The 13107-nt window shown below is 53.7% G+C and overlaps 1 protein-coding gene across 7 annotated transcripts in view; it reads right to left on the reverse strand.

Annotated features, from left to right (window-relative positions):
• Positions 1-1284: 1284 nt before the first annotated feature.
• The window catches only part of LOC105501970 (protein S100-A4), a 13667-nt gene continuing 1844 nt past the window's right edge, over positions 1285-13107 (reverse strand). The window contains exons 1-5 of one of the 7 annotated variants that reach the window (XM_011928122.1): positions 6080-6449; positions 4752-4754; positions 3414-3564; positions 2318-2473; positions 1285-1585 (exon numbers count right to left, since the gene is read on the reverse strand). In XM_011928122.1, coding sequence (XP_011783512.1) covers positions 1421-1585; positions 2318-2473; positions 3414-3564; positions 4752-4754; positions 6080-6144 — 540 coding nt within the window. In that variant the 5' untranslated portion in view covers positions 6145-6449 and the 3' untranslated portion in view covers positions 1285-1420. Of the gene's footprint in view, positions 1586-2317; positions 2474-2620; positions 2721-3127; positions 3177-3409; positions 3565-4751; positions 4755-4989; positions 5506-6003; positions 6450-6840; positions 6919-7725; positions 7798-8559; positions 8565-13107 lie in introns of those variants that run through there. The other 6 variants (XM_011928123.1, XM_011928126.1, XM_011928125.1 and 3 more) reach the window with 6 other exon arrangements.

Here is a 13107-nt window from a genome sequence, read left to right on the forward strand (position 1 = left end):
GGCAACAGGGATTGGTTGCTATGCAGCAGGCATCTCTGAAGGAGAGCGTGATGCAGGCGGAGGCCCCAGGGAGGGTGCTCCCAGGGAGGGTGGATGGAGAGGGCAGGGGAAGGCAGCAGACTTTCTCCTGAACTGAAATTCCTCCCAAGTCTCTGTAGTCAAACCCTGAGGGAACATCTGAGTCACCTGCCCCACTCCTCTGAAACCTGAGAGAAAAGCCCCGTGTGATGAGAGGAAAGAGGACCCGCAATAGGAGGTCAGTGGGACCAAGCCCTCCCGCCTCTGCACCTGATCTCCACGCACTTCTTCCTTAAAGATCCCCGTGTCACCCAGGCAGGGCCTTGAAGTCTAACCTCAGCCCGCCACTGCACCCTTGAACCACTGGCCTTGAACCTACTTAAGGGGAAGCAATATCATGCCTCATATTTTCTGGGGTGGAGGGGAAATAATCTCAATTTCATTTATCAGATCAAAATTCCACATATGTGGAATTTTGTCTCCAAACTATGGTCACCTTCCCACCCTTTGCCTCACTCCCACCCCAGCCACTGACCCCCACTCATCTCTTCTGAGTCCCCTGTCCTTCCCTGAAGGAGCTTGATTCCCGACTGATAACAGATCTCATCCAGGGACCTTTGAGGCAGAGACGGTGGATTCGAGAATGCCTATATTCTCATGCTACTGCAAACAGCCAGATCTCCCTCCACATTGCCCTCCCTGATCCTACCACAGATAGGAAAGGATTAATCCATCCCTGTGGTTTGAAGCCAGGGATCTGGAAGCGGGTGGCAGGACAGAGCCTGGACTGTAAATGTCAGCACTAAGTGCCAGCCCTCCTCCTCATCCCACTGTCACCTAAGTACTTCCTCCCTGCAGCTCAGCCTTATTCTTTTCCCTCTGACTTCCTCCCAGCACACCCAAACTCCATTCCAGACCCCAGCCAGGAACAGATGTGACCTTCAATTCCAGCCGCGGTTCAAGATCCTGTCAGAGGCAAGGTTGGAGAGAGGTGGGAGGGGTAAGTGGGCTGGCTGAGATCCCACAGCTGGGGCCTTCCAAACCTTGGCAAGGGGGTGGTTATGGGGTCCCCTTCTCAGCTTTGACCTCACTGAGTGAACTTTATTGCCTGTGCATACACTCTTAGTCATCTTGCATCCCTCCTCTGATTTCACTGGTTTGCTCTCCATAAAACTTCAACTCAACTCCCAGCTCTCCCCACGACCACCCCACAACATATCCCTCAGCCCCCAACCCATGCCCCCAGAGTCTCTCAAACCGTCAGCCTCAAAACTTCCAAGAATCTTTATTGAACTTCCTCAGCATCAAGCACGTGTCTGAAGGAGCCAGGGTGGGGCACTGTGCCCACTGGCGACAGGGAAGGCCCCAGCTGGCAGAACCCCCAACCACATCAGAGAAGCTTTCATTTCTTCCTGGGCTGCTTATCTGGGAAGCCTTCAAAGAATTCATTACACATCATGGCGATGCAGGACAGGAAGACGCAGTACTCTTGGAAGTCCACCTCGTTGTCCCTGTTGCTGTCCAAGTTGCTCATCAGCTTCTGGAATGCAGCTTCATCTGTCCTTTTCTGGAGGGAGAAGAGGCTACAGATAGAAAACAGAAGCCCAGTGGGGGGAGCCAGGACAAGACCCAGTTTCTACTCCCAGACCAGAGTTCAGGGAGGCTCCTTTGGGAGGTCCAGTTTGGAACTGCAACCCTTAAGGCTAAGCTAGGATGGAGAAGGTGTTCCTTGGATCAGGAAGTCTGAGTACCTGGTGCAATGGAAAAATGACGGAACCACTACATTTTCACCCAAGGTTGTTCTAATAATCCCATGAGGTAGTAATAGTCACGAAAGCAATATGTAAACTGTATTATGTTTGATACAAATATACATTGTTATTGTTTGAGGGGAATGTCTGCAGGCCTGTGATCATCTCCACATCTGTGTCTTCACATCTACAAGCCAAATAGAAACTCAAACAGTGTCCACTGTTGGTGTGATGGCAAGAGTCAGACAGTCCTGGTCTGGATGGCAGTTGTGTACACTGACCACTTTGGGAAGTTACTTAGCACTCTGAGCTTAGTCTTCCCTTCAGTTAAGTTGCGCAAAGCATCTGGCAGTGTCTGACACATTCATTCTCAGCCCTCTTTCAGCATATGGGGCCAGTCAGCGAGCGGTGGTGTTCAATGTGTTTCCACCCCAGGCAGTCACCCCACTGATAGATGCCCTCTGTAAGTAATGCTCTAGAGCAAGACTGCTGCCCTTCTCTGTGGGAAATGCCCCACGTGGGGACACACTCAGGCACTACCCACTCACCCCCAAGAAGCTGGGCAGCTCCCGGGTCAGCAACTCCTTTAGCTCTGATTTGTTGAGCTTGAACTTGTCACCCTCTTTGCCCGAGTACTTGTGGAAGGTGGACACCATCACATCCAGGGCCTTCTCCAGAGGACACGCCATGACAGCAGTCAGGATCTGGGAGCAGGAGGCACAGAGACCCTCTTATTTACCCCACCCCTCAGAGATGTGTTCAGAATGCCAGGCTCCCCTCCCATCCCTCCAGGAGCACTTGGCGAGACTCTGCTCCCTCCCTGGGGGAGCTCAGAGCAGTGGGCCCAGCACCTGGCGGGGAGGGTGTGCACAGTGGGGAACACATGCTCTGGGCAGTGAACATTTGCAGAACCCACTGCGCAGGCTCTGGAGATTCAGGCAGCAAGCTCCCAGGGCCTCCCAGGCCTCGCCTCAACAACAGCATTTTTTCCATCCCTCGCTCAGTCTATCCACTCCCACGGCTCAGCCACAAAGGCCCCGCCCTGGCCATTATTCTCCCTCCCAGCACTGGGTGCGGCTGCTGGAGGCCTGCCCAGGGGCCTGCAGCGGAAAAAACCAGCTGCTTAGTGCTCAGCATAGGGAGGGGCAAAGTGAGATGGCAGAGGCAAGGGTTGGAAGAGAAGGTGCAGAGGCCACGCTCCTTCTTGAGCTGGGCTGCTGCATGCAGGGCAGAGGCTCATGGGGCACACCACCAGACGAATGCCCACAGTTGCCTTCTGCCTTTCCTTTGCTTCCTGCTCCCGAGTGTGCAACCCAGCAAACATGAGCCAGTGCAGATACCCATGGGCACATACATACCAACACATGCTATAGCAACAGCATGTGCAAGCCCACATCTCAGAAGCACCTGGAGAGCTCAAATCTAGCCACCTCTTACATGCACGTGTGTATGTGCACATGCACACCCACACACATGCACACCCACACACATGCACACCCACGCACACACTCTACCCAGAGTTCCACATCAGAGTCTCACATCTGGATCTCTTTAGCACATCTGGCCCCCACCAGCTTCCCCTTCTCCTGCCCCAGCCCTGGCCTCCGACCCCCCTTGCATGCCAGTCAGGCCAACATAACTCACCAAACCAAGAGAGAAGCGCTGAGGAGAGAGGGTTGTAGAGAGGGGAAGAATGGGGACGGCCCAGCGGTCTGACCTATTTATACCCCAGCCAGGCCCTGCCCATAGCAGGGGACAGGGGAGAGTGGATACTGCCTTCCTGCTGTGGGCTGATGTGTTAAGTGCCACAGCACCCTCCACCAGCCCAGCCTTGCAACCAAGCCTCTTGTTTGGGTAACGGGTAAGCCCCAGCGGTTACCAGCAGGGACCTGGATGCGATAGGCACCAACCAGTGTACGTAGCTCAGCCTGAGTTTTAGAGAGGTGGAGGAAGAAGTAGTCTGTGCCTGGAGCATGGGGGACAAGGAGGGAGTAGTTCCATCAGGGAGCGAGGAAAGAAGATGCAGGGGGTGGTGGGAGACAGGTGGGAGATTGCCCTGGAAATGTGGTGACACAAAAGCTAGGGAGGGGGATGGGAGGATCGCCTGAGGCCAGGAGTTCAAGACCAGCCTAGGCAACATAGTGAGACCTCTGTCTCTATCAAAAGGAAAAACAAAATTCGTTTTTAATTAGATGGGCAACGTGGCTGTAGCCTGTAGTCGCAGCTAGTCAGGAAGCTGAAACAGGAGGATCGTTTGAGCCCAGGAGTTCGAGACTGCAGTTGGCTATGCTCAAGCCACTGCTCTCCAGCCTGGGCGACACAGCAGACCTTGTCTCTTAAAAAAAATAAAGACTCAAAAACAACAACTAGGGCAGGGATCTCCATGCCCAGTACTGTCTGCCATGCCAAGTAAGGCTCAGGGCCGGGGCTGAGGGATCTGGAGGGGAACAGGCTCACACCCAGATGAAGCTCTGGGACCACTTCAGGAACGTCAGTGGGAAAGGTCCTGGGTGAGGTAGTGATGGAGTATGGAGTGGCAGTGACATGTGGGGGCTCACGGATAGATCTCAGGTTCGGAGAGGGTATCAGGAGGGGCCATTTCAAGTTGGGATGAGTGTCAGGAATGAAGAATCCAGGTTGGGGTGGAGAGTTAGAGGTGAAATGGCACGAAATAGGGGAGTTAGAATTCGAGCCAACCTCTCAGGGTGGGCTACAAACTCAGTGAGGGTTAGAAGTAGGGGGTTAAGGCCCTCAGGGGACTGTGGCTTCAGGGATAGGGGCTGCCTCAAGTTATCCCCTTCCCCCTCCACATAGGGCACAACTTCCTGGCTGGGAGTAAATACCTCAGACACCCTAATCCCATTAGTGCTGCTCTCTGGGCTCCCACAGCCCAGGGCAGGGAACAAACACCCCCACTGTGCCCACGGCCCCACCCTCCTCAGATCATCCAACCATGAGCACTGAGTCCCAGGGGAAACTCAGGCGGTCCTCTCTCAAAGACCCCAGAGAGAGAGAGAGAGGAATGGAGGACAGGGGTCCCTGTGTTGGCCCCACGCCCTCCTGCTGGACCCTGGAGGCCACTGCATTTCTGCAGGGTCTGCAACTTCCCTGGGGGAGCCCCCTGCCCCTGCCCTCAGCTGCCTTCCTGCAGTGGAAAAGGCCAGAAAGGAGCAAAGAACTCAGCAGACGCGTCCTCAGAGAAGAATCAAACAAAACCAAGCTGACGCCAGTTTTTTATTAGGAGTTAAATAGGCCCTTTCCCTTCGTGGTCTCATTGGTGCACGCTCTGCTGAGCCTCGAGGGCCTCAGAGCAGATCCCGCCTCCTCCCATCCACAAGGGAGGCCGTAGGGGTGCAGCAGGCAGGCTGGGGCCCAGAGTGTCTCTACCCCTCACTTGCTGGGCATCCTGGGAAAGGAGCCCTCACATCTCTGGGCCTCCTAGGTAAAATGGGTTAACTGATCACGGAAGACCCGGGCAAGTCCAGATTGAAAGGGGTACAGGAGAGAGGGTAAGAGGGAGTGTGGGAGACATGCCCAGCCCCCAACAGCCGGTGCACCCCTGGAGCAGAGGCTACTGGGAGCAGGGGGGATCTGAGGGGCAGTCCTTGAAGTACTCGTGGCAGTAGAGACAGAGGCAGGCAAGTGAGCGCACATACTCCACAAAGTCCACCTCGCAGTCCTTGTTGGTGTCCAGAACACTCATGAATTTGTTGTAGTCACACTCCCGAAACTCAGTCTGTGCAAGGGAAGGGTGGGGAGGAGTGGGGGAGTAGGATGAGGAGGGCAGAACAGCCTCACACGCCACCTCCCTCCCTCCTCTCCCAAGTGGACCCACCCTACCCCAAACTACACCCTTCCGAGGGCCAATTTCAACCTCCCTGCTCTGATAATGCACCCATTGCAATCCCCTCCCAAATCTGCCCTCTCAGATTATTAATCGAGCACCCACTATTTGCTACTGAGTGCCTACTATGTGTTAGGCATTCTTCATGGTGCTCTCGCTCAGTCCTCTCAACAACCCTGCAAGGCAGCAGGTGTGATGATTGTCATCCCATTTTATCGATGAGGAAGCTGAGGCTTCTGCTATGTCAGTTCTCCCCTCCCACTTCCTCCTCACAAACCAGCCCCCTCCCCTTGCTGTCCTGTGCTCATGCTTGTCCCCAGGTCTCTCTTGGCAGAGTCTAGGCAGTGCCTCCCGCTGGGCAAGGAGGGGACAGACACTCCAACTGCTCACCGGGGTCCAGGTGGCCAACTCCTTTTGCAGCAGCTCCTTGAGCTCCGCCTGGCAGAGCTTGTATTTGTCCCCACAGCGCCCTGCATATTCCTGGAAGGTGCACACAATGGCAGCTACCGCCTGCTCCAGAGGCCTGGCCATCCTCACTGTCACAGAACAAGGGTGTGACTCACAGCAGAGTTCCAGGCCAACCCCCCTGCTTACCTCTACCCTCTGTGTTTCTCAGAGACTGTTCCCAGACCCATCTTAACCTCCATCAGGCTTCAGACCCCGCAGTCTCCCCCTCCTCTGAGCAGCCCTCCCGGACCACACCAGCCCCTCCTAATTTATCCCCCTGCTGTCCTGTTGTTATTTCCCCGTGTAGAGGTGTCATTGCCCCAACATCACCGCAAACTCCTCAAAGAGACAGCATCCCACCCCACCACCCACACACCCCACTGCGGGGCTCCTTAAGCACTCTCAGATTCTCTGCCACCTCTTCTTATCCCCAACACCCAAGGGTGGCTCGGTCCCAGTCTGCCCCAGCCCCTGAGATGCCCTAGAAGCCTCCCTCCCGCAGGAACTTGCATAAGGAGAACCTGGTCCTGTGCTTCTCTGCCCTCAGGCCCTTGGAGAAGCTAGGCCTTAGCAGGGAGGGGCAGGTCTGAGAGGCACCCCCACCACCTCATCACCACTCCCCTCATCCTGCCTCCTGCCCTGAACTCAAGGAAGCTGCATCCAAAAGAAAAAACTCATGGGATCCTCTCTCCCTCTCGCCAGCTGTGCAACCCTGGTGAGTCATTTGTCTCTCTGGGTCTCAGGGGCGGGGCCTAATCTGTAAGGTGGGGTTCATCCCACCTCGCAGGCCTAGTCAGGAACCTGAACCAGATGGTCTCTTGAGAGTTGACCAGTTCGGGTGTTTACCAATCTGAAACTCGCCTCCCCTGAGGTTACCCTCCTGACCCCTGGGGGTTTTGAACAGGAAGGCTATATAGGGGTACCCTGTTCTATTGGAGGGGAAGCCCTTCCTGGAATTCCCCTCACTTCCCCTCACTTCAACTCTCCCCTTCCACCGCCCTTCTGGGATGATGCCTCCAGCCTGGGAAAACCCGAAAGCAGCCAGGAAGGCAAGAGTTTTTTCCATGCTAGCCCAGTGACTCACTCCTGGTTCCCCCATGGGACGAGAGTCCTGCAGCACAGGACAGCCAGGGCCAAGACTCTCCCTGAAGATTTGCCCACTGCTGGGCCCCTGCTGGGAGCAAATGGCTGGCATGGTTGAGGCTGGCAGGAAAATAGGGGAAGGTGAGTAGGGGGTGCCAAGCACTGCCAGGATTCGATTCATTGTAAACACCCCAGGATTGGAGCAAGGTGTCCAGGATTCCCAGGAGAGGAAAGGGCCATGATCCTGAGAAATGAGGAGCCTCAGAGGTGAAGCAAGCAGGCAAGGAGCAAGTGAGGGGCCTGACCAAGGGGAACACCAGAACCTTGAGCCCAGTGCTCCCACCCCAAGGCAGACCTTAGCTCTACACACCCCCTAGTCCAAACTTCCCCAACAACCCCTCACTGTGCAAGGAAACCTCTGCATCCACTATATCTGACTTTCCTCCCCCTGTCAGGCCCGCCTGTGGTCATCTCTCTGCTTCCAATGACAGACCCTGGGTCAGGAGTCAGGCTGGCTATTGGGGGTCCCCCAAACTGCCCTGACACTCAACCCAGGGCAGGACCCAAGCAGCTGGCACTCACCGCTGGTGCTGGCGTTTCAGCTGTAGGAGCTTAGAGACAGGGCCTCACTATTTGTAGCCTCCCAAGAAAGGAAGGAAGCAATTATGGGGGACTCAAGTAGGTCAACACTGAGGATGCCCTCAGGGATCCCTCAGCAGCCCCATTACAGGCCCCACCTGCCCACCTATCCACGCACACATCAAAGGCCAGTCTGGGCTCAGACACCACTCCCCTTTCATTCCCCTCTGCCCTCCCCCAGAGTTGGGAACTGGGGACAGCTTCCTGCCGAGTCCTTCCAGTTCAGTTGGAGAAGACAGGCTGGCCTATCCATCACATCACAACCCCATCTCTTCACTCTGCAGAGGCCAGAGAATACCAAGTGGGGACACACTTCTGCCTCGCTCAGGTTGCACCCCTACAAATCTCTATTCCGGGGAGACCTTGGAGAAACGTGGCTAAGCCTCCCCTTTACAGATGAGAAGTCTGAACTTGCCTGACCAGATCACAGCTTTTGGCTGTGAACTGCCTGCTTCCCGGGGGGAAATCATCGGGTGGGATGTCTTTGAAGCACACGGGCACTTCCAGCAATCTAAGCTTGAGTTTTCTGGCCTTTCCCAGGTGATGGGAATGAATTCGGGCTAGAGTCACATGAAGGCTGGCCTGAGGCTGGAGCTCCTTAAGGGCTGTTTTCCTTCTTCCCCTGCTCTGCTCAGCACCAAAATAACCTTCCTTGAAGTCTTGTGAGTGGCAGGATGGGATTTCCTCTGTCTTTTAGCTTGAGTGTGTAGCCTTTTGGGGTCTCAGCATCATGGAAGGGTCACCCATTTGTGTCCCCTCCTGGGGTGAGCCCTGGGCTTCTACTTCTGTCTTCCTCACTCCCCAAACCATCAAGATCAAAGCTCAGGTTCGGCTTGGCTTGGCCAATGACCTCAGGGCACGGGGGACCCCAGTACAGATTCTGCTTTGACTTAGATTTTGACCTACTCATTTCTTACTGCCTTGTGGGCTCTTCAATGCTTTGAAAAGATTTAATTCTATGCAGTGTTTTTTGTTGTTTTTAGCTGGAGTGGGCCCAGACCACCATATTACCAGAAACAGACACCTTTCACGTAACTTCTCTATTCTTTCCTTCACACCGGAGCTTGAGAAACTCCTCCCTGTTTCATAGGAAGAGAACCCAAAACCTAGAAGAGCATGAGAGGGAAAAGAGGAAGGAGACTGACTCCCAGGCTGGCAAAGAAGCCTTCCTGCCTGTGTAGGCAGCCAGAGCACCAGTGACACCTTTGACCTCGCCCTCGGCCCCCAGCACCCAAGTCTTGCCTGTTCCATCCTCTCCTGGGAGACTGAGCCCTGTTGGGGAGGAGAGTGAGCAATAAAGGAGGGAAGGAAAGGAGGAGCTGTGAATAGCCCTGTTTTATAGGCCAGGAAATATGGGAGTAGGGTGCAGAGAACAAGAGACAGTCACTCAGCAGAAGTGGGGGCCAGAGTACACGAGCAATTAATTCAGCTCTAGATCAAGCATTATTCCTGCCTATGATATCCCAGCTCTGCCCCCAGCCACCTCCCTTAAGCAGCCACCTCTGCTCTCAGGGCTTCATTTTACTCATATGTCGGTGATGGAGGGTGATAATAGTAACTACCTCATAGGTTTGTGTGGGGCTTAAATAAGCTAATACATATAAAGTTCATAGAATAAATAGTGCCCAGTACATGGCAAGGGCTTGATAAATGTTAATCAAGAGATGGGTGAGGCCGGGTGCGGTGGCTCACACCTGTAATAACAGCACTTTGAAAGGCCAAGGCAAGCAGATACCTGAGATCAGGAATTCGAGACCAGCCTGACCAACATGGTGAAACCCCATCTCTACTAAAAATACAAAAATTAGCTGAGCATGTTGGCAGGCGCCTGTAATCCCAGCTACTCAGGAGGCTGAAGCAGGAGAATTGCTTGAACCCGGGAGACAGAGGTTGCAGTGAGTTGAGATCGTGCCACTGCACTCCAGCCTGGGCAACAGAGCAAGACGCTGTGTCAAAAAAAAAAAAAAACAGAGATTGAGAGAGAGAGATGGGTAACTTGCCCAGGGTCACATAACTAGTGAGTGGCAGGCCTAGCAGGCATTCATTTTCCGTACAAATATTTAGAGGCACTGAGGGTACAGCCATAAACAAAACAAAAGTCCCTGCTTCATGGAGATGACAGTCTCTTGGGGAAAACAGACAATAACAAAATAGATGCTAAATAGATTGCTGATATAAATGCTATGAAGACAAATAAAGCAGAGCTGGGAGAAAGAAGATGATGGTAGGGAGCGATGCACTTTATTAATATGTGCGTGGTCAGGGAAGAGCCCAGCAGCCCGGCTCCTTGCCCATGTCCTCATCCACCAGCCCCTGGCGTTTCTCAGCTTGGCAGACCTCTCTGGGATGCAGCACCTTGGTTTGTCCACTGGGAGAGACCTGGGAGAGACTCAGACTGAGACTGTGGGGAAGGCAGGAGCTCCCTCTGGGAGGTGAGGCCTGAGGGGTCGGGTGGGAGGACAGAGTGGTCAAGGTACAGGACTTTGGGGCTGGCAGACTGTCATGGAAAGAACCTCTAGGTTCTACCTTCCTCTTGCCACCTGCCCTCAAGTATGTTACATTCTTTATCTTGTTACAGCCTTAATTTCCTTACCTCCAAAATGGGTTTGGAAGATTCCTACCTTGAGAATCCAACATGAAAGTGCTTTCTATCACTTGCTGTTACTGTGGACAATGTCAGGGCAGAGGCCTCTGAGTCCAATTCAACAAACAGGCACTGAATCACCTCAAGGCGGGCTGCAGGGAGGGGAGGGAGAGAACCAGCCTCTCCCCCAACAGGTCACTTGGTCCTGCCTCCTCCATGTAGGTGGAGGGGAGAGCTGTAACTTCCCTTCCTTTCACAGACTCTTCTTGGGGTGATTGGACTCTCTGCCTTGCTGGAAGTTTGGAAGTTCTTCTCCAGCATCTCCCCTGAATCTCCCTTTCTGCAGTGGTTCCGAATGCATCCCACATGAACCACCCCTCCGAGGCCTGGAGAGGGACCATCCTCCTCCCACACCCCCTCCAGTGTCCACACACTCAATTCTTCACACTCAGGCTGAGCCCAGGACCTTGCCGCTCAACCAGAGCTCCCCCGCTGCAGGTGTGGAGCTGACCACTGAGAAATGCACCATATTTGGAGGGCAAGGAGCTCTCTTCCCGTAGGGACAGAATGTCTGGGTACATGAAGGGTGAGAGCAGATGCTATCCGATCTGGCAGGACTTTTTACAGCACTGACTCTCTCTCCCCTGCACCTATTCTCCCTGGCTCTGTCTCCCCAATATCACCACTATCATCATATGCCCTTGGAAACTGCACCACTTCCCTGAAAGTCAGTGTCTGGTTCTGCACCGCAGGGAGGAACAAGATAAAGTGTCCTGAGCTTCTGGATATTCCACATGCTTGTGCCAAAAGGGCCTGGGCCCCGGGAGACAGGGTGAACCCACCCTAATTCCATAGCCCCATGGGACCAATGAACCTTGTCAAAATGATCAGCTTCCTTTCTCATCATCTGAGCCAAATATAGGGAAGGCGTAGGAAGGGGCATTTGATGACTGGGACTGGTGTGGAGCCAGGAAGGCCTTTGCTACAGAACTGGGGACTGAGCCTGGGGAGATAGGAAGAGGATCTGAACTGAGATCAAAGAGGCCTGTGGACCTACTACTTACACCTAATACTTCTTTTGACTGCCAAATCAGTGACTGATTGTGACCAATTCACAGATGAGAGCAGCAAGTCAGTGGGGACATCAGTGACCTAAAGACAAGGGCATGGGGGCCCTATTTCAGCCGGTCCCTTGTCTCAGAGCCCACCTTTGCCTTCATTCTCTCTTTTCTTGGAGGATTAACAGGCTGCCAGGGATTAATTCAAAAAAGCAAACGCCAAAGTGACAGTAGGGCAGGATGCAGGGTGAGGTATGTGTTCCTGAGGCTCTCCTCCGGCAGCAGTTCTAGGAGGAAGTGGGAGAGAACTGGCCCAACAAACCTTTGAACAGAGCTATTTCTAGACTCTCCTCTTCTGTGCCTCTGCACAGAAATTTGGGGAGAGGAAAGGGGATAAGGGAAGATTGCTGGAACCATCTGGGAAAGTGGTGTTTGTTAGTTTGTCAAACGCCCAGAAGGAAAGGAAATCAGCCTCCTTCAGAACCTGCCCAGCTCCAGGGCAGCCAGCTGAGGCTAGTCTCCACCAGCCAAAACAGCCCCAGAACCTGAGCCCCAAGAGAAGCCAGGAATTGTTGTGAGCCTAAGACCCAAAAGAAACCAGACTGCACTAATCCACCAGGAGCAAGGGGGCCTGCTTCCCCCAGTGACTCAGGATAGGGACACTGAGAGTCTGGATGCTGCTCATCCGGGTCCCCTTCACCTTACACAAAGCCCCAGGGTTTGGAGATGGCTGTGGGAAAGGTAAGGAAGGCCTGGACTGCCATCCTGGTGTCCACAGAGATGAGGACCTTTCCTAAGACATGGGTCAAGTCCTGACGCTACTCCTTATTTAACCTCTCTCAGCCTGTTTCCCAGTCTGTGACATGCAGAAACTAATAGCATAGCTCTCGCCCAGTTGCCCTGAGGATTAAATGAGATGACACTTGAATAAGCCTAGCAGAGTGCCTAGCTGGAGGGAGTGCTCCACGAATGACAGATGCTGCTTCCTCTCAGTTTCCTCATCGGTAAAAACAGCCTAATGATAGCTCCTCTCAGGGTTACCATGAGGCTGAAATGACAGTGTGCATGAAAGGAACTTTGAGAACTGCTATAGAAATGTTAATTACCATCATCATGATTCTCTGACCTATAGTTACTGGCTGCCTTTCCTACAGCATATTAGGAAGGTGGGCTTCTCTCTTTTTATTGCTATGAAAAGAGACCATTTGTCACTGAGGGCCTGCCCCACCTTGCCTCGCCAGCCCCAGATGTGCAGTTAAGGCAGAATCATAAGTGAGAACAAGCAGTTGTCCCAGCGCCTTCTAACTTGGCCTTTTCTGTCTCTGGGGACCCTATCTGAGCTACTCTGGAAGTGGTTCTCAAAGATCGGTTTCCCAAGGAAGTAAGAAAACAGTTCAGGCCAGGCGCAGGGGCTCGCGTCTGTAATCCCAGCACTTTGGGAGGTCAAGGCGGGTGGATCACAAGGTCAAGAGATCGAGACCATCCTGGCTAACACGGTGAAACCCCATCTCTACTGAAAATACAAAAGATTAGCCGGATGTGGTGGCGTTCGCCTATAGTCCCAGCTACTCCACAGACTGAGACAGGAGAATGGTGTGAACCCGGGAGGCGGAGCTTGCAGTGAGCCAAGATCGCACCACTGCACTCCAGCCTGGGCGACAGAATGAGACTCTGTCTCAAAAA

The sequence above is a fragment of the Colobus angolensis genome, unplaced genomic scaffold (genome assembly GCF_000951035.1).
Source record: "Colobus angolensis palliatus isolate OR3802 unplaced genomic scaffold, Cang.pa_1.0 Scaffold77, whole genome shotgun sequence".
Lineage (NCBI taxonomy): Eukaryota > Metazoa > Chordata > Mammalia > Primates > Cercopithecidae > Colobus > Colobus angolensis.